General features: G+C 38.4%; 1 protein-coding gene across 3 annotated transcripts; it reads left to right on the top strand.

Moving 5' to 3' along the window:
* The first annotated feature begins 5,069 nt into the window (after positions 1 to 5,069).
* LOC128696999 (methionine adenosyltransferase 2 subunit beta) lies at positions 5,070 to 24,543 on the top strand. Of its 3 annotated transcripts, none has more exons than XM_070095185.1 (7): positions 5,234 to 5,352; positions 10,095 to 10,216; positions 10,737 to 10,924; positions 11,728 to 11,880; positions 13,378 to 13,568; positions 16,151 to 16,395; positions 16,726 to 24,543. In XM_070095185.1, exons 1-6 carry the CDS (start codon positions 5,347 to 5,349, stop codon positions 16,391 to 16,393), a joined length of 903 nt encoding a protein of 300 aa, XP_069951286.1. In that variant the 5' UTR covers positions 5,234 to 5,346; the 3' UTR covers positions 16,394 to 16,395; positions 16,726 to 24,543. The 3 variants fall into 3 exon arrangements, with proteins under 3 accessions (XP_069951288.1, XP_069951286.1, XP_069951287.1); XM_070095186.1 differs by having other exon boundaries at positions 5,235 to 5,352; positions 23,316 to 24,543; XM_070095187.1 differs by lacking the exon at positions 5,234 to 5,352 and adding an exon at positions 5,070 to 5,175 and having other exon boundaries at positions 16,151 to 24,543.
* Positions 24,544 to 25,838: the final 1,295 nt, after the last annotated feature.

The raw sequence follows: 25,838 nt of genomic DNA, 5'->3' as shown, positions 1-25,838 counted from the left end.
ATTTATAGTGAAATGAGTACCCTGGCAGAAGAGGCAGTCTCTCTTTTCCTTGCCTGACCTCTTATTAACTGGGTTACCCTTACTGAGGTACTTATTCATCTTACCTTGATGTGAGGAACCACTATTACTGATTCCTGTCACTTGATATGTGCCTATTTAACTCTTAACTATGATTATTACCACTGGGATTATTTTTCCCTTTTGAGACTTGACAGATACTTCATAGTCATTATGTGTTATATCCTTAGAACTGTTTGGCTGACTGGTCTGCAATTGAACAATTAATTCCTGCCGACCTAGTCTGATTTCCTCCAGACCGTACTCTGGAGGTTTTGGCAAACCCACCCTTTGCATTAATAGGTTGATCAACTGCCAGGCTTACACCCTTTAATTTATTCAAAGCCTTACTTTTACAAGACAGTTTTTCTTCCAATTCGTAATGTTGATTAATTAAAACATTCATTTCCATTCCATCTGCACAATTCTCCAGCAGATCTCTTTCACAGTCTTTAAACCACAATTTGTACCATTCAAATCTACTCCCTAAAGCATCTAAATATAACTTTAATTCATCAGGGTTCACGGTTCTTTGATTCATTAAATCCAAGCACTTCGTCACATGGCCTTTAATAGCCTGTAATGATGCTTTCATTACTCTAAAATTCACGGACTTGTCAGCCACATTAACTCCATCAGATCCAGTCATGGTTAGAGAATTATTAATCACTGATTATACAACTTAAGTAGGCGCCTTATAAGAGTAATTCTTGCACTTTACTCTTGTATAAATCCTAGCCACACATGTGCTAGCAATTAATTGGGCTAATTATCATCCACCACACGATCGATTAAACTTGTATACCCTATACCCACTTCCTTCAATCAGTCACTTAATTATTAAGTAATTAATTCAATTAATTTTTTCACTGATTGCATCCGGTTCAGGAAGGACCAGCGGGCAGATGTGGAAAATTTTCTAGGGGTGATTACCTAAAAAAACTAAAAAAACTAAACAGATGACAGCAAAGAGACTGAACAGTCCCTGGCTAACACCCAGCATTCTCAAATCCATAAATACAAAACACCAATATGAAAAACAGTACAGAATGGGTCACATAACCAGAGACCAAACAAAACGTTACTCGTCAATCCTAACCAGCCTGATAAGAAGGGCAAAAAAATTGTATTATGAGAACAGATTATCCAACTTACGAGGTGATATAAAAAAGACCTGGAAAACCCTATCAGAAATTCTGGGAACAAACAAGATATCACGAAATAGCGAAATAAAATTAGCAAAAACAGATGAACCCCAACTCCCACCAACAGAAACAGCAAACAGACTCAATGATTTCTTCTCCACTATAGGACAAAACCTTGCCAATAAAATCCCAAGCTCAGATACCCTACCAAATGACTACCTCACCGGCAACTACCCGAACACACTGTTCCTAGCTCCGACTAACCCATACGAAGTCTCCCTTATTATCAACGCACTAAAAAACAAGGCAGGAGATTTAAATACCTTACCACCCCTTATATACAAAAAAGTGTCACAAGTGCTATCACCAATCATTGCAACACTCTTTAACAAATCCATTGAATCCTCCACCTTCCCTACAGTACTCAAAATAGCAAGGGTCACCCCGATCCACAAAGGAGGAGACCAAACAGAGTTGAATAACTATAGGCCAATATCCAACTTACACCCTCTCTCAAAAATCTTCGAAAAATTAATTCATAAACGAATCTACTCCTACCTTATCTCCCAAAACATACTCAACCCCTGCCAATTTGGATTCAGGCCTAATAAAAATACTAATGATGCTATTATACACATGCTAGAACATATATACACTGCAATAGAGAAAAAAGAAGTCCCACTGGGGATCTTCATTGACTTACGTAAAGCTTTTGATACAGTTGACCATGACTTGCTCCACGTAAAATTGTCACACTATGGTATAAGAGGGCACTCCCTCAACTACCTCAAGTCTTACCTCAGCAACAGAAGCCAATATGTGTACGCAAATGGGGCAAACTCTTCTGCACAACCAATTACAGTTGGTGTCCCACAGGGAAGTGTCCTTGGCCCTCTTCTCTTTCTCCTATACATAAATGACCTTCCAAATGCTTCGCAATTACTCAAACCCACACTATTTGCAGATGACACTACATACGTCTTCTCTCACCCGAGCCCAGTCACGCTAGCCAATACTGTAAATACCGAATTACAGAAAATATCTACCTGGATGAGGACTAACAAACTTACACTAAACATTGACAAAACCTACTTCATTCAGTTTGGTAACAGAGCTACAGATGTCCCTCTTAACATAATGATAAATGGATCACCTATCACAAAACTAACAGAGGGAAAATTCTTAGGAATCCACCTTGATAATAGACTCAAATTTCATACACATATACATCAAATTTCTAAGAAAATTTCCAAGACTGTAGGCTTACTATCGAAGATACGGTACTATGTTCCACAGTCAGCCCTCCTGGCCCTATATCACTCTCTTATTTACCCCTATCTCACCTATGGAATTTGTGCATGGGGCTCAACAACAATTAACCATCTCAGACCACTAATTACCCAACAAAAGGCTGCAGTTAGAATGATAACAAATTCTCACTACAGGCAGCACACTCCACCAATATTCAATACACTAAACCTACTCACCATACAAAACATCCATACTTATTACTGCACCTATTACATACATAGAACACTTAACTCTGATATGAACCCTCCCCTCAAACATCTCCTTGCCAACCTCAACAGAACACATGACCATAACACAAGGCACAGATCACTCTTTGATGTTCCTCGTGTCCATCTCACACTATGCAAAAACTCAATGCACATAAAAGGCCCTAAAATCTGGAATTCATTACCTGTAAATATAAAAGAAACACAACCTGTTTATAAATTCAAGTCTCTTCTCAAAGATTACTTACTCACCCAAAACCATATAAATACTGAATAACTGAACATTATCAATTGTATATCTTAAATGTTTCTCACAATTATATCACATAAATGTTAAACCTAAAACCCAATCTAACTTTATTATTTTTTAAATACACTACCTAACAGAATCACTACCTAACTGAATGCAACCATATGACCTGTCTTTGTAATACTCACTTGTGCTTTATAGTTATCTGTTTACATTAATGTTTTATCACTGATTTCATCATTGCTTAGTAGCAGCGCTGTATAGTCCTTGTGGCTTAGCACTTCTTTTTGATTATAATAATAATAATAATCATTGCTTAGTTAATCTTAAGTTAATTTTAAGCCAGCCCGTAATGCTATGCATAGTATAAGTGGCTTTGGCATACTGCTCTTATCTGTATTTTTTTTGTACCTCTGTATGTGTGCACAAATTGGAAATAAATAAATAAATAAATAAATATACATACAAGTAATCTCATTGGGAGACAACCATATTGTTTACCGTAGTCACCCCGTGTAGACATGTGAGAAAACTTAACCACCCCTGGTCACGGCAGATGGTCCCTTCGACCTCACAATCTTATCCATATCTATCCGAGACCAGTATGGATTGGATAGCACCCACAAGTGCGGTGCTACTAATTAATTGTGGACTGTATAGATTATATTAGTGTAACTGAATGAAGGGGGGGGGGTAGGTTACACATGGATATATCCATCAAGGAAAAACACTTGTACATAATCTCTCCACTTACCAGATATTCTCTGGTGGTCACTTGATGTAGCTGGATCACTCATAACCTATCCAATTACAACATACCTAACTGGCCAGTATCAGTCTGCTATAACTAGAAGGGTTACTTAACTGTGGGTGATTGATACTCCTTATTTCCTCCATTCACCATCTCATTTCGATGTCCTGCTACAGTGACTACACCGACACGGTTCTCATTCCAGCAGGACGAGGTATCCGTTGGTTTGTCCCGGTTTAGAAGTCGTGACTCAATGAACTTCACTTCCTCGTCCCGGGAACAACGAGGTCTAACGTGTTCACTCGGAGCAAGGCGACTTATTTCACTTCACGCATTCTCTTAACTTAGCGTTATTATCATTAATTACATTACAATTCACAAGACGATTTAATGTCTCATAATTATTATACACATTAGAGATCACTCCATTAAGATCTGAGACCGATGAGTGATGATTAAACCAAGGGTAATTTTCCCCGGGACACAGTCCATGGTGACGCGCCAGTCACCCGTTCCTACCCTTATTCACTCATTTTACCACTCTATTACGGTGGTCCCGTAAATCACATTCCCTCACTCTCCACCAGGAACAGTTACAACACTTCCTATTATGAAGTGAGGCCTATATTAATCCTTAGGCCGCCCTGAACGTCAATCTCCTGGTTCCATGCTTTCCCAGCCTCCTCAGTACATTCAAAACACTCCCGCCTCCCCCATGCCCCGAGACGACCTCTACCCCCGCACATCCGCGCATGCGCAAAGGGAACTCTTGGTTCTATCCTATTGTCAAATACATTTTTGACTCATATCGACACATTAAACACCTATTAGGCACTATAGCTTCGGAAAATTAAAATATTTTCCACAGAAATGTTTCGGCACATAGTGGCTGCATAAGTTCTATACAAAGGTTCCAAAGCGATGCACAGTTAGGTTAATATCTTTATTAAGCACCTACGTCTAATATATGAACCTATCGGTTCTCTGAACAAATTATCTACAAAAAAGGAGTCAATAAATAACTAAAAAAGGCACAATACCGTGACTGGAAATGCCCGAAATGCCTAGCCTTCCTAGGTGTTCTAGTGGCACCCTCTGTAATTAGTATTTTATAACATGTAAACCACACAATAACCAAAATCTCTAAACCCCGCATTGTAATCCTTATAAAGAATAAACTTTGATTTGGTTTGATTTGATTTGATACACAAATAACCCGCACCTAGAAGAGAGGAGCTAACGACGACGTTTCGGTCCAACTTGGACCATTTATTACTTTGTAAATGGTCCAAGTTGGACCGAAACGTCGTCGTAAACTCCTCTCTTCTATGTGCTGGTTATTTGTGTAAAAAAGGAGTCATTACGGCGTGAGCTGTCAGTGGCCCTAATAAACCCAAAATAAACAGTTCAGTCTGTGGTAGCCTTATAATCCCCCAACAAAGGAAGTCTTCACAGGTAATTATATTTTCTTCAGTCGCATTACCATTTCTTGCATTGCTTGCACACCACATCGTGCAACCTGTTCTTGCAGTTATTAATTTACCACAAACATAATACATTTTTGTCCTTATTTGTGAAGTGTTGACTTTAGTTTGAGGATCTTCACTCTTCACGGGAGGGTCCTTGATGTTGGTGAGGAGCTCTTGATCACAAGAACTGGACTTATACTCCATTTCCTTGGATTAAACCTGATTATGTCCTATTCCCCAGCTTCTCGATTCACATACTGGATGACCAGTACGGTTTGGGCGCTTGTTTTTGACAATAAGTAATAATAATAATAATGATAATAATAATTAGTTGATGCTGGTGCTTGTCTCTGGATCCAAAGAATTGTACCTATCCTTCCCTTTCATACCTCAAACCTGGTTGTCTCCCATGTCCGTGGCACTGTATATACGACCCATACGGCTTTAGTGCTTTCCTATTACCTGGAGTTTACCTGGAGAGAGTTCCGGGAGTCAACGCCCCCGCGGCCCGGTCTGTGACCAGGCCTCCTGGTGGATCAGAGCCCGATCAACCAGGCTGTTACTGCTGGCTGCACGCAAACCAACATACGAGCCACAGCCCGGCTGGTCAGGAACCGACTTTAGGTGCTTGTCCAGTGCCAGCTTGAAGACTGCCAGGGGTCTGTTGGTAATCCCCCTTATGTATGCTGGGAGGCAGTTGAACAGTCTTGGGCCCCTGACACTTATTGTATGGTCTCTTAACGTGCTAGTGACACCCCTGCTTTTCATTGGGGGGATGGTGCATCGTCTGCCAAGTCTTTTGCTTTCGTAGTGAGTGATTTTCGTGTGCAAGTTTGGTACTAGTCCCTCTAGGATTTTCCAGGTGTATATAATCATGTATCTCTCCCGCCTGCATTCTAGGGAATACAGGTTCAGGAACCTCAGGTGCTCCCAGTAATTTAGGTGTTTTATCTCCGTTATGTGCGCTGTGAAGATTCTCTGTACATTTTCTAGGTCAGCAATTTCACCTGCCTTGAAAGGTGCTGTTAGTGTGCAGCAATATTCCAGCCTAGATAGAACAAGTGACCTGAAGAGTGTCATCATGGGCTTGGCCTCCCTAGTTTTGAAGGTTCTCATTATCCATCCTGTCATTTTTCTAGCAGATGCGATTGATACAATGTTGTTGTCTTTGAAGGTGAGATCCTCCGACATGATCACTCCCAGGTCTTTGACGTTGGTGTTTCACTCTATTTTGTGGCCAGAATTTGTTTTGTACTCTGATGAAGATTTAATTTCCTCGTGTTTACCATATCTGAGTAATTGAAATTTCTCATCGTTGAACTTCATATTGTTTTCTGCAGCCCACTGAAAGATTTGGTTGATGTCCGCCTGGAGCCTTGCAGTGTCTGCAATGGAAGACACTGTCATGCTGTGACTGACATCCTTGTCTATGTCAGATATGAGGATGAGGAACAAGATGGGAGCGAGTACTGTGCCTTGTGGAACAGAGCTTTTCACCGTAGCTGCCTCGGACTTTACTCTGTTGACTACTACTCTCAGTGTTCTGTTAGTGAGGAAATTATAGATCCATCAACAGACTTTTCCTGTTATTCCTTTAGCACGCATTTTGTGCGCTATTACGCCATGGTCACACTTGTTGAAGGCTTTTGCAAAGTCTGCATATATTACATCTGCATTCTTTTTGTCTTCTAGTGCATCTAGGACCTTGTCATAGTGATCCAATAGTTGAGACAGACAGGAGCGACCTGCTTGAAACCCATGTTGTCCTGGGTTGTGTAATTGATGGGTTTCTAGATGGGTGGTGATCTTGCTTCTTAGGACCCTTTCAAAGATTTTTATGATATGGGATGTTAGTGCTATCGGTCTGTAGTTCTTTGCTATTGCTTTACTGCCCCCTTTGTGGAGTGGGGCTATGTCTGTTGTTTTTAGTAACTGTGGGACGACCCCCGTGTCCATGCTCCCTCTCCATAGGATGGTAAAAGCTCGTGATAGGGGCTTCTTGCAGTTCTTGATGAACACGGAGTTCCATGAGTCTGGCCCTGGGGCAGAGTGCATGGGCATGTCATTTATCACCTGTTTGAAGTCATTTGGCGTCAGGATAACATGAGATAGGCTTGTGTTACCCAAATTTTGTGGCTCTCTCGTAAAAAGTTCATTTTGATCTTCGACTCTCAGTCTGGTTAGCGGCTTGCTAAAAACTGAGTCATATTGGGACTTGAGTAGCTCACTCATTTCGTTGCTGTCATCTGTGTAGGACCCATCTTGTTTAAGTAGGGGCCCAATACTGGACGTTGTTCTATAGTTAGCAAAGTTTAGTATTGTTTATTTTCATTATTTCAGTTGTATTATGAAAGTAAATCCCACATAAATAACAAAAAGGCACAATACCGTGACTGGAACGATACACAAATAACCCACACATAAAAGAGAGAAGCTTACGACGACGTTTCGGTCCGACTTGGACCATTGACAAAGTCACACTAACAGAGGTGAAGCAGAACGGCTATATATAGGCAGGAAGAGGTGGAGGTAGTAGTAGTAGTACAAGAATTGTATATAATACTGACAAGATGAAATTAAGATACATGCACAACACCCGGGCATCCCCATCGTAGACGTTTCGCCATCCAGCCAGCCACTGGATGGCGAAATGTCCACAACAAAGACAACCAGACGCCGCACATGTGTCTTAATTTCATCAGTAGTTGTAGTAGTAGTAGAAGAAGAAGAGGTAGTAGTAGTGGTAGTGGTAGAAGTGGGAAATAAGGATGACGAGCCAGTCAAAAACAAAGGAAGGGGAGCACTGCAAGAGAGCTAGATGCCCACAGAGGGAGAGCAAGTGCACAGAGGTGCGTGAAAGGGGAAGTGGTGAAATATAATAAATGAAGAAGGAACAGAAACACGAGACAGGAGAGAGAAAGACAACCCAGAGGAGAAAGGAAATAGGAAAGGGGAAGAGGAAGAAGAAAAAGAAAGAAAAAATGAGGATTCAGGTTAAGTCACGGGTGTTCTGAAGTTTGGAGCATTTTACAATGTAGTGGGAGAGGAAGGCATCTACAGAGACGAAGCCAGGGCTAAGGTTCATACAAGGAAAGTTGTGTATTAGAGAGGATTCAACTAGAAGGCGACTGTTCGAGTTGGAAGTAGGGAAGACAGTTTTAGCAGAAGACCAGTCAATAGGATGGCTATGATCTCTGACGTGACAGAAAAGAGCATTGTTAGTGTCGGCAAGCCTAACACTATTTTTGTGCTCCCTAAGTCTGTCAGAAAGAGATCGGCCAGTTTCTCCGAAGTATTGAAGAGGACAGGAGGAGCAAGAAATAGAGTAGACACCAGGAACATCTGTAGAGGGAGGAGAGGTATGAACGAGATTAGTGCGAAGAGTGTTAGTCTGGCGGAAGGTAAGCTTGATGTCTAAGGGACGGAGAGAATTGTTGAGATTAGAAAGACCGGAAATGTAGGGAAGGCAGAGGATAGAAGAGTTCCCATGAGTAGAGAGTTTGGGAGAGAAGAAATTGCGTTTAGCATGTGAGAGGGCAGAGTCTATGAAATGGGAAGGGTAGCCAAGACGGGAGAACGAATTATGAAGGGTGGAAATTTCTGCTGGAAGGAACTGAGGATCACAGATGCGGAGGGCACGGAGAAAGAGGGAGATAAGAACACTTTTCTTGACAGGGGAAGCATGATAGGAAAAGCAGTGAATGTACATGCCACTGTGCATAGGTTTACGGTAAACTACAACTACTGATGAAATTAAGACACATGTGCGGCGTCTGGTTGTCTTTGTTGTGGACGTTTCGCCATCCAGTGGCTGGCTGGATGGCGAAACGTCTACGATGGGGATGCCCGGGTGTTGTGCATGTGTCTTAATTTCATCTTGTCGGTATTATATACAATTCTTGTACTACTACTACTACTACTACTACTACCTCCACCTCTTCCTGCCTATATATAGCCGTTCTGCTCCACCTCTGTTAGTGTGACTTTGTCAATGGTCCAAGTCGAATCGAAACGTCGTCGTACGCTTCTCTCTTTTATGTGCGGGTTATTTGTGTATATATCCCACATGATGTATCTTTTGTTTTCACATATTAAAATGAAAAGATTTTTTAAAGTTACCATAAATTAACTTGCTTACATATTTAACACTTCTTTCCCATGGTTCTGAAGCTTTATTAAATCATTATAGTTAAAATGGTATTTGAATTATGGTAAAAAAAAATTCTGAGAATAATGGTTGACATTTAGAACTTTTAAAATGTTTTACAGTATCACTACTACTGTATTTTTATAATTTTTTATTTTAATGGTTAATGGGGTGTAAAGCATATCTAGTGCAATAGGGTCATTAAGGCTGCATGTAACCTACTCACCACCAGGCAAAAATACTGTACTTTAATTCATAAAATAGGGATTGAAGTATACTCTCAGTGTATATACATTGTATATACACTGAGAGAAATGCACCTCTTGGTGTACACAGTTAGCTCTTTATAAAGTTTCTCTGTATAGAGCAATGATTTGCATATACAACTTAAAAAGCACTATTATAAAAAGCCCTTGATGTGCTATCCAATTTTGGATGCACAAAACATTGCAACTTATACTACTAGAAGTTTTTTAAGAAAGCTTAATGTAAAGTATATCCCAGTTTTTTTAAAATACAGTGAACCCCCGGTTTACGATATTATTTCATTCCAGAAGTATGTTCAGGTGCCAGTACTGAACGAATTTGTTCCCATAAGGAATATTGTGAAGTAAATTAGTCCATTTCAGACCCCCAAACATACACGTACAAACGCACTTACATAATTGGTCGCATTGGGAGCTGTTCGTAAAGCGGGGGTCCACTGTATATATTTTTCTGTTAAAGTTTTATGTACATACATTAGCCATTATTTTCAGACAAAAATGGCTAATAAAGTTCCACGGATCTTGGTGACTGGAGCATCAGGACTGCTGGGCCGAGCTGTTGTCAAGGTCTTGAAAGCGAAAGAATGGGATGTTGTGGGTGTAGCATTCACTAGGTATGATAGTATAAATTTTGGTCTCTATCAGTAATTTTGTAGAAGTTATGATAATCCAAATAATGCATATTGAGCTAATGACCTTTGCATGGTGACTGTGAGTAAGACAAAATTAAATCATATATTTTAAACCTATCCATTAAAACCATAAGGTAAACAGTTATAAAAATATACTTTACATAAGATATAAATTTTTACAGTAATAGTAGTAGTGGTAGTAGTAATAATAATAATAATAATAATAATAATAATAATAATAATAATAATAATAATAATAAGAAGAAGAAGAAGAAGAAGAAGAAGAAGAAGAAGAAAGGAATTATTATTATTATTTTATTATTTTTTTATCTCATTTTTTTCACATGATACATTTTTTTATTTTTACAAAATTGAATGAAATTTAAAAGTACACATGGAAAGTCCCTTGTTATGCAGAGCATTTGCTTATCAGGCATATGTACTGTACACTATATCATATATATATTTATGGTGCTTATTAATTAATTTACTGATGTTGCAGAGTTGGTTCTGGGCTAATAAAGTGCAACTTAACTGACTCAGAAGCTGTAAGTGCCTTGATAGAAAAAGTAAAGCCTGACATCATAATCCATGCTGCAGCTGAGCGTTTCCCCGATGTTGTGGAGAAAAAATATAAGGAAACACAACTGCTGAATGTGAAGGCTTCTGCCCATATTGCTTCAGTTGCTCGTAAGACATTCTCTTAGGATGAAAATTGTTGTGGGTTGGAATGCTGTAATTTATTCGTGCTTTGCCGTTTTTATGCTGAATAATATCCTTCATGGGGGATTCCTTAATGATAGTGCAGAGCTCTTGGTCCATGGAATAGAAGCTACCCCTTTGGTCCTTGGATGAAATCTGATTATACCCACCATTCCTCAGCCACTATATGATTCTTGCTAATTTAGCACTTTACCATGATTTTTGTATGATAATAATAATAGTAATAATAATCTCACTGTAAGTGCTCATACAGATGGTGTCTTCACATGTACTTGATTCCCAGTACATTTACATTTTTCCAGCAATTGATTTCTCACCTGATATTTTCTTTGCAGTAGGCACCATAACAGGACCACAGAATTTCTGATTTAGTCAACATTCTTTGTTATAGTTACCCCAGATTTTCAGCTTGCTTTGTATTGTAACTGAGTTGTAAAAATATGCTGTTGAAACAGAATTTTCATAAAATTACTAATAAATGAATTAGCACATTATTCATTTCTCCAGAAACCACATGTTTACAAGTAAATGTATTTTTTAAAATGTCCATAGATACAATGCTGGAGTTGTAAATCATGTGTGAAAAATCATTTTATTTTTACTACACCGGTTGTCTTCTACTGAGGCAGGTTGTCCACAAAAAAAAAAAAAAAAAAATTCACCATTCTGTTCTGCTAGAAGTACATCTACATCACAGTTCAGATACTCAACATTTATAATAAATATGCATTATTAGAACTAGTACTAAATAGAATTATTTTATATTTCAGAGCAGCACGGTAGTAAATTGCTTCACATCAGTACGGATTATGTGTTTGATGGCACTTCACCTCCCTACAAATGTAATGATAAATGCAATCCTCTCAACAAGTATGGTCAGACAAAGTTACATGCAGAACAAGCTGTTTTAAGGGAGTGTCCAGGTAAACCTACTTATTACAAATCTGAAACAAATTTAAGTAAAGGGAAAGTCTTAGTCATAATGTGATCTGCTTAGTAGAGCTTTTAGCCATTTGACTGAAACTTTCCACTGATTTATCAGCAGGAAGTCTCTACCACTACCTCTACCACCACTTCTACCATTTTTCTACTACATTATCTCATTCCACTGGTGCTGTCCCTTCTCATATATGCATATACTGGCTCCCTTTCTCTTTGTGCTTTGGTGTTACTAGTTAATGGTCCAAGTCAGACCAAAATGTTGTAATAAGTTTTATTCAGAAAGAACAAAAAGGCATAATAACAGTACAGTATAACCCAAACATAGGAGAGAGAACAGCTTATGATGGCATTTTGTTCCGTATTGGACCATTCACAAGTCACACTGACAGAAGGGAGTGAGTGAGCCAGTATATACAGACGAGGAGGACAAGGATGGGAAAAAGAGTGGAGGAATAAGTAGTAGTGGTAGTAGTAATGCTGATAATAGAAGTAGTAGTGGTAGTAGAAAGTATGGGGGTGTAGTTTGTGCTACAAGAGATAGAAAGGAGAGTGAAGGGGGCAATACAGTGGACCCCCGGTTAACGATATTTTTTCAACCAGAAGTATGTTCAGGTGCCAGTACCGACCGAATTTGTTCCCATAAGAAATATCGTGAAGTAGATTAGTCCATTTCAGACCCCCAAACATACACGTACAAACGCACTTACATAAATACACTTACATAATTGGTCACATTTGGAGGTAATCGTTATGCGGGGGTCCACTGTAGTAGTAGTATTAGTAGTAATAGTAGTAGAAAAGGTAGAAGCTGTAATAGTAGCAAAGGAGCAGTAGATATATAGTAGTAGTAACAGTAGAAGTAGGGTAAGTCTAAGGACAAGAAAAGAAGCATTGGAGGAGAGCTAAGGACTCACAAGGAGTAGTCTCCTATATATAGGCTATTTGTGTTTTATCAGGACACACATAAAACATATAAGCAGTGGAGTTCCGCATAACACATTGGTTGTGTTCTTGAAAATCAGCATTTTACATGAAAATGTGTTATGCGGACTGAAGAACTTGGGAAAAAATAGGGCTAAGAATCAGTAATTGGAAGTGTACACGCTTTTGTTTTATTTATTTAATTTTTTACTGAAAACATTCTGTGAGAATGTGTGTTATATGACTACTGTATTACTTTATAAGATGTCAAAATGTAATAAAATACATTGTATACACATTCATTTACATGAATAGAGTATGACTGATATAACTAGGAAAGGAGTAAATATCTGTCAGTATGACATAGGGATTTTTGATGACTTATGTAATGAGAACTTAGTGCTAGACCACTAGGCTCATACAGCACTGCCTTATATCAGTAAATGTCATGAAAAATCAAGGATATCTCTCATATGAATATCATAAAAGATTTGCACAGTATGTTGATATTTTTTCATGAGCATGCTGCATTATTAATTGATATTAAATTATTTCAGGTGCCTGTATATTGCGAGTTCCTGTTCTTTATGGACCTGTTGAGAGACTGGAAGAAAGTGCTGTCACTTGTCTGTTCAGTGCTCTGAAAAGCAGAGAGCCTACAACTGTGTCTCACCATGATAAGCGATGCCCAGCCCATGTAAATGATATAGCACACATTATGTATGATTTGATTTCTCTCATCATGAAGGTAAATAGAATTTTATTTATTTTATTATTTGCTTTCCTTACAAAATCCATGCTGTGAAAGTTGCCACAACCAAAATATTGCTAGATAGGTCTAATAACACAGTGTTTCATTCAACACATGTCATAGAAGGAAACACATTCACCATCAATCATTTTCTATCTGTTTTTCCAGAAATGCATGAACATATTTTTAACACACCAGCTGTCTCCCACTAAGGTAGGGTGATACAAAACGAGGAAATACATTCATTGTCATTCATCATTTGCTGTCTAATGTCTCTCCAGAAGCATCCTGACATCATATTTTATTTGTCCCTCTGAACTACAGCATCTTCACCCCTCTAAAGTAAAGGGACTGTACCTCTTGCCTCCAGAACTCAAGTCTGGCTAACTGGTTTACTCTGCAGCCATTTTTCATTTAAGAACATAAGAAAGAAGGAACACTGCAGCAGGCCTACTGGTCCATGCAAGACAGGTCCAATTCTCCTACCGGCTTAAGCCAATGCCTTAACCAAGCCGGGTCATGTCATGTTCACTTAAGGAAGGAGTACAGCATCTGACCTAGTAGCACAAACTAGTCAGGTCAAACTCACACCCACCCACACCCACTCGTGTACTTTTCTAACCTATTTTTAAAACTACGCAATGCCTTAGCCTCTATGACGGCACTCAGGAGTTTGTTCCACTCATCCACAACTCTATTACCTTACCAGTGCTTTCCTATATCCTTCCTGAATCTGAATTTTTCCAGCTTAAAGTCAATGCCACGAGTCCTGTCTAGGCTAAATATTTTTAGCACGCTATTTACATCCCTTTATTCATTCCTGTTTTCCATTTATACACCTCAATCATCTCCCCCCTAATTCTATGCCTTTCTAGAGAGTGCAGATTCAGGGCCCTCAGTCTATCCTCATAGGGAAGATTTCTGATACATTTGCCCAAACTTCACTTTTGAAATAGCCCCTCTGAACAGCAACATCCTCACCCATTCTTCAGAGTTCTGTGTTGTTTTATATCTTAGCTATATGAACACCTCTGATTTTTAAACCTTAAACAATTAAGTGTGGATGACCTGAATGAAATTACTACAGCTACCTTGGGCCTGGAATACATTTGTCACATCCATCAAGAGACTGCTAGGGTTAGCATATACAGAGCCCCTGTATCCGTGGATTCCGTTTCAGTGGTTTCAGTTATCTGCTGTTTATCTTGGCCTGAAAATATTAAGGAGATTGCAATTTAAGGTTTAATTTTTTTTGTTTTTTGTCAGAGTTCATTCATTTTTTACTGTTTGAATAAGAGTGCATAAAACATAATCATATAAAGTTTCATTAAGGTTGCTCAACAAACATATGAATAAAAAAAATATACTGAAAATTGGATTTGGCAGCAAATGGGCATAAACTGGCAATACCAAAAGTCATTTGGACACTCCTTACTAATTTTATAATGGTGGTTAATACTTTAATATACCTTATTTTCATCCCTCCAAAAAATAATGTTTGTAAGTTTTTGACATTTAGTAAAATATCTGCCCTTTACCCTACCACAAATGCCAAAAAAATGAAAACCATTTTACTTGTTTGCATAACATTCATTGTTGAATGCTTGTTGTGAAAATCCTTTCTAGCACCATGAATGACATGCTTCCTCCCATTGTCACTCTTGGCTTCACCTTGGTTTGCCATAATTCCCCTCATTATATAACAATGCCAAATGGTGATTTTAATATATTAGAAGACAAAATACAAAGGAATAATAATGAAAACAAGAAAAAAATGCCAAAAATTCACTTCATATACAGGGATATACTGTGGCATCATCACAAGAAATGTTGTAGTGACTATAATTCGTTGTTGAAACATCATACAAAGATGAGAATTACACCAAAATTGTTGCCAGAGTGTTGAGATATTTTTCTTATTATTATTATTATTTTTTTTTTTTTACCTCAGGTTCTGAGTGCTGTGATCGAAAATTCCAGAATAAACAATTCATAATTCTCAAATGTATTTAAACTGTGTGTGTGTGTGTGTGTGTGTCTTTATGCATGAGCAAGATATTTTTCACTGCTTCATCGTTCTTGAGGGCTAAGCTAAATGTCAGAATCCTGTTCATGAGAGAGAGAGAGAGAGAGTGAGTGAGTGAGTGAGAATGAGAATGAATGAATACATAATGTACAATGCATTTTATTATTATTTAATATTGGTAGTGTTTTATTGTGTGCAATTTATCATTTAAATTTTATTGTAGGTATGTAAGTATGTGATTATGTGTGAGTGAGGTGAAAGTGTTGAATGATGATGAAAGCTTTTTCTTTTTGGGGATTTTCTTTCTCTTTGGGTCACCCTGCCTCGGTGGGAGACGGCCGACTTGTTAAAAAAAAAAAAATGTATGTAAACAAAAAAACGACATATACGTATAGGGTTCACTACTATCCGTGGTTTTGGGCATCCACGGTAGGTCTTGGAACGTATCACCCATGGATACAGAGATGGGGGTGGGGAGACTACTGTAATAGTGTTCTATTAATTTTTATTTGTATATAACCTCTCTTAATTAATGAAATTTTATTTTTTACAGGGTAAAACTCTTGATGGGATTTTTCAGTGGAGTGGAAAAGAAAAGCTAACAAAATATGAAATGACCCTGACAATGTCTCGAATCTTCTCTTTACCACACGACCATATTACACCCAGTTACTCTGCTGGGTCACTCAGACCCTACGACCCTGAGATGGATGTATCACGACTCACTGATTTAGGAATATCTCATCACACCAACTTTGAAGATGGTATTAAGGAATGTCTATCTCCATGGTTGTAATGGTATGTATGGATGGTAAACCTTCTATATAACAGACTAAGGGGAAATAACTATCCACATTTTCATTAAATTTGATTAATGCTGCTGTATAATTTATATTGTACTGCAACAAACATTGAAAATAAATGAGTTAAAAGTACAGTTTACTTAAGGGATTTTGCCCATTATTTGAAAGGCCCATTATATCAAGGTGCATTATATCAAAGTCCATTATATTGAGGTCCATTGTATTTAGATTTACTAACTAAAGAACTTTAAAATATCCTCAAATCCTCATCACAACTCAAATATTCAAGATGATATTGACTATTTTCTTCATGCACATTTTACAGCTTCCATGATGATAGACACAGATGAATGAAACTTATTTCTTTCTCTTCACCAGCTAAACATCAGTGTATCAGTTACTCTTTTATTATCTGTACTTTGCCATTCAAGAGAATTACTTTCACGATGGTGAAGGGCTCTATATCCAAGGAGTTTGAACTACCTTACCTTTCCTTGGGCCCAGTTTTTAAGCCCTCATCTTTGATCAAACCTGATTGAATTCTATTCCTCAGATTCTGTATGATCTGTTAGAATTTAGCTAATCCCCATGAATATAATAATAATAATAATAATAATAATAATACATACATACATACAGATCTTTCTTGCTTTATGTGTTCCAGGCCCAGGGCAGTTGTAATAAGCTCATTCAAGCTATTAACACTTAATTCTATTTAATAACAATCTTCAGTATGTTTTGTGAGCCTCACTAGTCACATACAGTAGTGTTTATCACATATAAAGTTCGTTTGCATTAAGAGATGGAAAGTCTGTGTAGTTCAAGAATATTATTTTTATTATAATCATGGGAAAGCGCTAAACCCCTAGAATTATACAGTGCCTGTGGAAGGGGGGATGGAAAGTATTCAGGCTTAATGTAGGGAACTGGAGCACAGATACAATTCCCTAGATCAAGAGTCCCTCACCATTGTCAGGAAACCTCCCTTGAGGAGAGTTCAAGAACAAAGTATCCCTTAACTGTATTTGAATTTAAGTGAATCAAATTGTAACTCATTCCGTATCAAAAGATATTTCTACTGTAAAGTTCCCAATTAAGTGACAAGTTCTAAATGAGACCAATGATTTTCTCAGCCTTGTCCTTTTTTTACAAAGCTGTCCAAGTTATGCAATGTAACTTTAATTGTAGGGTACTTGCACGTGGTAATAGCTTTCTCCCTGCACATTAAACTAATGTTGAAAATTTGATGCCAATTGGACAAAGTGTTCTTAATTCATTGTTCTTGATTCACTGGACTAATGGAGAGGGGGAGAAGATGTTAAAGCTGTCTGTTGTTTAAGTCCACAGTTGTTACAATAACAGACATTTTCGAATTTAATGGACTTATTCTGTTGAATCCAAATATTAATTTACCCATTAGACCAAAACAGTAACAGATAAGTCTTTATTTAACAGACTTTAATTGTCTGTAAAAATATTGGACAATTCTGATTTAAGGGACTTTGCACATTTAATTCAAAATGAATTTACCCAGTAGTCTGTAAGAATAAGAAGTTTCCGAATGTTGTCCAACCACAGATTTTGTTTGTTAAATTTGAAATCCAATAAGTCAGGATCCATTAAATCAAGGCTTTACTGTATTACTTACCTCAGTAGAAATGGATACAAACTAGTACTACCAACAATAGTGAAGAAAGGACACGGGTACAAAGCACACTTTTACTGTGACATTTTGTTCTTATGTAGAGCTTTATCAAGTCAATGATAAAAGTCTACATAGAGCTGAACACTGTTACTGACTTCATAAATGGGGGCACATCACAAGCGGTGTTTCGCAGGGGTCAGTGTTGGGCCCTTTGTCATTCACAATTTACATAAATGACATAGATGAGGGAATAAATAGCAACATAAGCAAATTTGCTGATGACACCAAAATAGGCCCTTCAATTCACTCTAATGAGGACCATAGAGCACTTCAGGATAATTTGAATAGATTGATGCAATGGTCAGAGAAATGGCAGGTGCAGTTTACTAATGATTGCGAAGAGGATTTAGGAGTTCTGGTAAGCAGTAATTTAAAACCAAGGCAGCAGTGCATTAGTGTTCGCAATAAAGCTAATAGAATCCTTGGCTTCATATCTAGAAGTATAAATAATAGAAGTCCTCAGGTTGTTCTTCAACTCTATATATCCTTGGTTAGGCCTCATTTGGATTATGCTGCGCAGTTCTGGTCACCGTTTTACAGAATGGATATACAGTGGACCCTCGACCAACGATGGCATCGATTAACGATAAATCCGACTAGCGATACATTTTAACGCAAAAATTTTGCCTCGACTAGTGCTAAAAAACTCGACCAACACTATTCGTTCCATCTGAGACGCGTCCACTTCTGGCCAGTGTTTACAAGCCAGCCAGCCACCGCGGTCGCTTCCAAGCATACAATCGGAACATTTCATATTATCACAGCCTTTTTAGTGATTGCACCTGCAAAATAAGCCACCATGGGCCCCAAGAAAGCTTCTAGTGCCAACCCTACAGCAAAAAGGGTGAAAATTACTATGGATATGAAGAAAGAGATCATTGCTAAGTATGAAAGTGGAGTGCGTGTCTCCGAGCTGACCATGTTGTACACAAAACCCCAATCAACCATCGCTACTATTGTGGGCAAGAAAACGGCAATCAAGGAAGCTGTTCTTGCCAAAGGTGCAACTATGTTTTCGAAACTGAGATCGCAAGTACTCGAAGATGTTGAGAGACTGTTATTGGTGTGGATAAACGAAAAACAGATAGCAGGAGATAGCATCTCTCAAGCAATCATATGTGAAAAGGCTAAGAAGTTGCATGATGATTTAATTAAAAAAATGCCAGCAACTAGTGGTGATGTGAGTGAATTTAAGGCCAGCAAAGGTTGGTTTGAGAGATTTAAAGGGAAGGGAAGTAACCCCAGTAAAGGACTTGCCACCTCAAGTCCTAATGGAAGGGGATTCCCCTTCTAAACACTAAGACCATCAACACTCTTCCCTCCTCCCATCCCATCAATCATCACCTGATCTTCAATAAAGGTAAGTGTCATGTAACTGTGCATGTCTTCTTCAGTTTGTGTGTATTAAAATTAATATTTCATGTGGTAAAAACAATTTTTTTTCATACTTTGGGGTGTCCTACACGGATTAATTTGATTTCCATTATTTCTTATGGGGAAAATTAACTTGATTAACGATAATTTTGACTAACGATGAGCTCTCAGGAACGGATTAATAGCGTTAGTCGAGGGTCCACTGTAAATGCACTGAAAACACTCGGAGGAGGATTACAAAGATGATCCCTATTAGGATAGACTGAGGGCCCTGAATCTGCACTCTTTCGAAAGGTGTATAATTAGGGGGATATGATCGAGGTGTATAAATGGAAAACAGGAATAAATAAAGGGGATTTAAATAGCGTGCTGAAAATTTCCCGCCAAGACAGGACTCGCAACAATGGTTTCAAGTTGGAAAAATTCAGATTCAGGAAGGATATAGGAAAGCACTGGTTTGATAATAGAGTTGTGGATGAGTGGAACAGACTCCTGAGTACAGTTATTGTGGTTAAAACGTTGCGTAGCTTTAAAAATGGGTTAGATAAATACATGAGTGGGTGTGGGTGGGTGTGAGTTGGACCTGACTAGCTTGTGCTACTTGGTCTGATGTGGTGCTCCTTCCTTAAGTGGAAGTGACCTGATTAGGTGGGTCATTGGGCTAATCTGGGAGGGTGGGAATGACATGGACCTGCTTTGCATGGGTCAGTAGTCTTGCTGCAGTGTTCCTTCTTTCTTATGTTCTTATAAAGCTCTACATAGAGCAGGACATTGTCAAAATAATAGTTTGCACCTGTGTCCTTTATCACTCATCAGAATTAGTTTTTTTTTTTTTTTTTTTTTTTTAAAAAAGTCGGCCGTCTCCCACCGAGGCAGAGTGACCCAAAAAAGAAAGAAAATCCCCCAAAAGAAAATACTTTCATCATCATTCAACACTTTCAACACACTCACACATTATCACTGCTTTTGCAGAGGTGCTCAGAATACAACAGTTCAGAAGCATATACGTATAAAGATACACAACATATCCCTCCAAACTGCCAATATCCCAAACCCCTCCTTTAAAGTGCAGGCATTGTACTTCCCATTTCCAGGACTCAAGTCCGACTATATGAAAATAACCAGTTTTCCTGAATCCCTTCACTAAATATTACCCTGCTCACACTCCAACAGATCGTCAGGTCCCAAGTATCATTCGCCTCCATTCACTCCTATCTAATACGCTCATGCACGCTTGCTGGAAGTCCAAGCCCCTAGCCCACAAAACCTCCTTTACCCCCTCTTTCCAACCCTTTCGAGGACGACCCCTACCCCTCCTTCCTTCCCCTATAGATTTATATGCTTTCCATGTCATTCTACTTTGATCCATTCTCTCTAAATGACCATACCACCTCAACAACCCCTCTTCTGCCCTCTTGACTAATGCTTTTATTAACTCCACACCTTCTCCTAATTTCCACACTCTGAATTTTCTGCATAATATTTACACCACACATTGCCCTTAGACAGGACATATCCACTGCCTCCAACCGTCTCCTCGCTGCTGCATTTACCACCCAAGCTTCACATCCATATAAGAGTGTTGGTACTACTATACTTTCATACATTCCCTTCTTTGCCTCCATAGATAGCGTTTTTTGACTCCACATATACCTCAACGCACCACTCACCTTTTTTCCCTCATCAATTCTATGATTAACCTCATCCTTCATAAATCCATCCGCCGACACGTCAACTCCCAAGTATCTGAAAACATTCACTTCTTCCATACAGAATTAGTATAATTTTTTATTCCATTGCATCTGCACCCAATATACTGCATATTTTAGTGTATATCAGTTTTCTTCCTGTGAAGCCCATATTACACATAACATTTTAGGTCTAGAGTTCTTGACCAATCTCTTTTAAATAAATGTAAGTTATTATGTATATAATAGCCTAGTATCTGCTTTATTTGTATATCTGTTATCTCTTTATTAGGTATACAGTAGAGTATTTTAGCACACTTTATTACTATTATTTAACTTTATTCTTATATAATGTACACCCCTATTAAGTCTGTAATATCAAGGGTTTACTTTATGTATTGTCACTCTGAATAATGTGAGACATTCAAGTTATTGTTTGTCATTCTGAATAATGTGAGACTGAATGTCTTGAATGTCTCACATTGAATGTCTTAACATTATATGTCTCACATTATTCAGAGTGACAACACATATAGTAAACCCCTTGATATTACAGACTCAATAGGGGTGTATGTTATATCAGAATAAAGTTCAACAATAGAAATAAAGTGTGCTAAAATACTCTACTGTATACCTAATATAGAGGTCTTTCTTTCTTTCAACACACCGGCCGTATCCCACCGAGGCGGGGTGGCCCAAAAGGAAAAACGAAAGTTTCTCCTTTTACATTTAGTATTATATACAGAAGAAGAGGTTACTAGCCCCTTGTAATATAGAGGTAACAGATATATAAATAAAGCAGATACTAGGCTATTATGTATATAATACATATTAATATTATGGAAGAAAAATTAATAGTATGGAAGAAATGAATGTTTTCAGATACTTGGGAGTTGACGTGTCGGCGGATGGATTTATGAAGGATGAGGTTAATCATAGAATTGATGAGGGAAAAAAGGTGAGTGGTGCGTTGAGGTATATGTGGAGTCAAAAAACGTTATCTATGGAGGCAAAGAAGGGAATGTATGAAAGTATAGTAGTACCAACACTCTTATATGGGTGTGAAGCTTGGGTGGTAAATGCAGCAGCGAGGAGACGGTTGGAGGCAGCGGAGATGTCCTGTTTAAGGGCAATGTGTGGTGTAAATATTATGCAGAAAATTCGGAGTGTGGAAATTAGGAGAAGGTGTGGAGTTAATAAAAGTATTAGTCAGAGGGCAGAAGAGGGGTTGTTGAGGTGGTTTGGTCATTTAGAGAGAATGGATCACAGTAGAATGACATGGAAAGCATATAAATCTATAGGGGAAGGAAGGCGGGGTAGGGGTCATCCTCGAAAGGGTTGGAGAGAGGGGGTAAAGGAGGTTTTGTGGGTAAGGGGCTTGGACTTCCAGCAAGCGTGCGTGAGCGTGTTAGATAGGAGTGAATGGAGACGAATGGTACTTGGGACCTGACGATCTGTTGGAGTGTGAGCAGGGTAATATTTAGTGAAGGGATTCAGGGAAACCGGTTATTTTCATATAGTCGGACTTGAGCCCTGGAAATGGGAAGTACAATGCCTGCACTTTAAAGGAGGGGTTTGGGATATTGGCAGTTTGGAGGGATATGTTGTGTATCTTTATATGTTTATGCTTCTAGACTGTTGTATTCTGAGCACCTCTGCAAAAACAGTGATAATGTGCGAGTGTGGTGAAAGTGTTGAATGATGATGAAAGTATTTTCTTTTTGGGGATTTTCTTTCTTTTTTGGGTCACCCTGCCTCGGTGGGAGACGGCCGACTTGTTGAAAAAAAAAAAAAAAAAAAAAAAAAAATAATATTATTTAATAAAGAAAGAAAGATGTATAGTTTTGCTGTTAATATTAAAACTACATAATGAATGTTGTATTACTTGTTATGCTGGGATCACCTGTGCATTACCTGTATAGCTTATTTTTTATTCATTTGTGTCTAGGTTGAATTTCCAGGGACCTAGTGAAAGGAATTGGGTTGTGACCTTAGTTTGGTCCCCATTCTTAGTCAGGCCTGATAACATACCATGTCTACTGTGATTGTGAACAAGGTGCCTTGATAGTATATCTTTTGATATTCTGTTATTAAATAGAGGTCAGGCCTCTTGTGGTTCTCAGGTTACCAAATTTGTCTCTCTTCCAGTACACTACAGAGAATTGGACAAACATGGTAATCTCAGCACTGCCAGATCATTCATAAAAGGTCTGAGCACTCCAGTGAATTATTACATTTGCTTTTAGAAATTTTCAGTAAATATTCAATTATGTTATTATTTAGATTGAGAATTGATTCTCTCCTTTAGATGTGCATATGTATATGAATGTAGGGATGTGTTAGTTGTTGAGTGGCAATGAGCTGCTTATAGTGAGAGAGAAGGAAGAGTGTGAGGCTTATCAGGGGTCTTCCCCACTTTTTCTCCTCATACTAAAGGTCACATATGTGTCTTCCTCTCTCCCTCTTCAATCCTACTGTTTGAGATCACTTGAACATCTCTCTATCTTACTGTCAAAGGTCATTCTTTCATGCCTCCTTCCCTCCTACTGTCAATAAGCACTTCAGAATATCTCTCTCTGTTCATCATGAAAATTGAAATCATGCTTTGTTTTTATTACAATACAGTACATATACTGTATTTCGTGGCTTATAAGACTTGTTTTAGTTTAAGTGGCTCAGCATTGGATGTAACTTGGAGAGCTACAGCCCACCCCACACCCCAAACTTATAGCTCCCATCACTGACCTTTGGTAAATAGGATGCAGGGTGATTTTTGGAGACATTTTATGGAAAAAACGTGCGTCTAATAAGCTGCAAAATACGGTATATGACAAGCCTTCATATGTTTTTCTTTCTGACTAATTGAATGTGTATACATAAGTAGTGCATTTATGGGGTACCCACTCTTTTCAGTGTATTCTTTAGTACTGTATAACTCAGCAAGAGCGTAAAGAGTAGTTACTCCTCCCTGCTTAGTAGGTAGAAGTGAAGAGATCTCGTGGGTGAGCCTCTTATCTTACTTAGCTTGGGGCTTGTGCAAAAGCATGAAACTGAAGCACATTATATAATTTAATTATAAGGGTAAAAGGATATTGTTAGGTGTGTCATATCGCCTTACCTGTAGTCTACCTATAGTTAATTGTGGGGGTCATCTTCTAACAGGCTGGTTCCAGACTAGGCCTCCTGATTGACAAACTTGGTTGTAGCATGCACTACAATATGTAGGCTTGGTAGCAATGAATTATATCCACATACAAGTTATATCTTATTGTTATGTTGAGCTTTCAGTCAGAAGCCTCATTAGAGGTGTATAATGATAATGTATGTGATAATCGCCTATGTAGTATAATAAAGGAATATAATTTGTTATTGTTAACTAGTGTGTATTTTTTACAGCCATTTATACACCCACACTACTTTGCTGCATTTTTTAAATTAAAAATTGCAGTAATAGTGTCAGCCTGGCAAAAATCATCATAGTATCTGTGGCATTGTATGCAGCTTGGCCACCATCATCAAGGAAAAGTTTAGTGTCCTGATAACGAGGTCTTCTGCACGATTGTACATTCTTTTTCACATTCTTCTTACCATTATGAAGAAGAAAGTGAGGCTTGGGCTTATGAGACTGATGCCTGAAACAGTTCATCGCAGATTCAAGTAAGACTTTTTGAGGAAGAAGAGACCATTTCTGTAGACTACGATTCTGTTCCTTTTCTATCTGAGGCCAAGCTTCCTGACTCTACATTCATGAGTTTCTTCTCAGTTTGATGTCTCATCAAGTTCAGGCTGGTACTCGAGAGTGGAAAGTCCGTTCCCCTGTTTTGAAGGTAAGCTCATTCAGCTCCCCTTTAGACTGTTGTTTTGTTCACTGGAATGGGACTTAGTGATAGCTATTTTGGCTTTCAGTAGATTACTGAGAGTGGGTGATCGAGTGTGATTCGATTATTACCATTTTTTCATACAGCACCTGTGGAATGGGATTCAATCAGATTACTTATAAGACACAGACAGTATACACTGAGACTACCTCTTAGCTATTTTACATGACTGAGTATTGACATACAGCTTGAGCACAGTGAAGTTCTAGAAGTTAAATATCAGCATACACCTGTAAACACATCAAGGTTCAGCAAACTAAGTACATATTAACATACAGCTGTGAACACAACATTCAACAAACTAAGTATCAACATATAGCTGTAATCACAATGTTCAACAAACTGAATATCAGCATACAACTGTGAGCACAGTTAGGTTCAACAGACTAATTGATAACAGAGGCTTTGTTATCTTTTTTTTAAATAATATTAAGGTAATACTCATTTAACCCTTTCAGGGTTTCGGCCGTACTAGTACGGCTTATGCACCAGGGTTTTTGACGTACTAAGATAAGATAAGATAAGATTTCGTTCGGATTTTTAACCCCGGAGGGTTAGCCACCCAGGATAACCCAAGAAAGTCAGTGCGTCATCGAGGACTGTCTAACTTATTTCCATTGGGGTCCTTAATCTTGTCCCCCAGGATGCGACCCACACCAGTCGACTAACACCCAGGTACCTATTTGCTGCTAGGTGAACAGGACAACAGGTGTAAGGAAACGTGTCGAAATGTTTCCACCCGCCGGGAATCGAACCCGGGCCCTCCGTGTGTGAAGCGGGAGCTTTAGCCACC

The sequence above is a fragment of the Cherax quadricarinatus genome, chromosome 49, assembly GCF_038502225.1.
Source record: "Cherax quadricarinatus isolate ZL_2023a chromosome 49, ASM3850222v1, whole genome shotgun sequence".
NCBI lineage: Eukaryota > Metazoa > Arthropoda > Malacostraca > Decapoda > Parastacidae > Cherax > Cherax quadricarinatus.
Note: the sequence above shows the minus strand (reverse complement) of the source record. Positions and strands in the feature narration are given on the sequence as shown.

Coding starts and splice junctions, on each gene's coding strand:
- LOC128696999 (XM_070095185.1), top strand. Junction 10,217..10,736: donor GTGGGTGTAGCATTCACTAG/GTATGATAGTAT, acceptor CTGATGTTGCAG/AGTTGGTTCTGGGCTAATAA. Junction 10,925..11,727: donor CCATATTGCTTCAGTTGCTC/GTAAGACATTCT, acceptor TTTATATTTCAG/AGCAGCACGGTAGTAAATTG.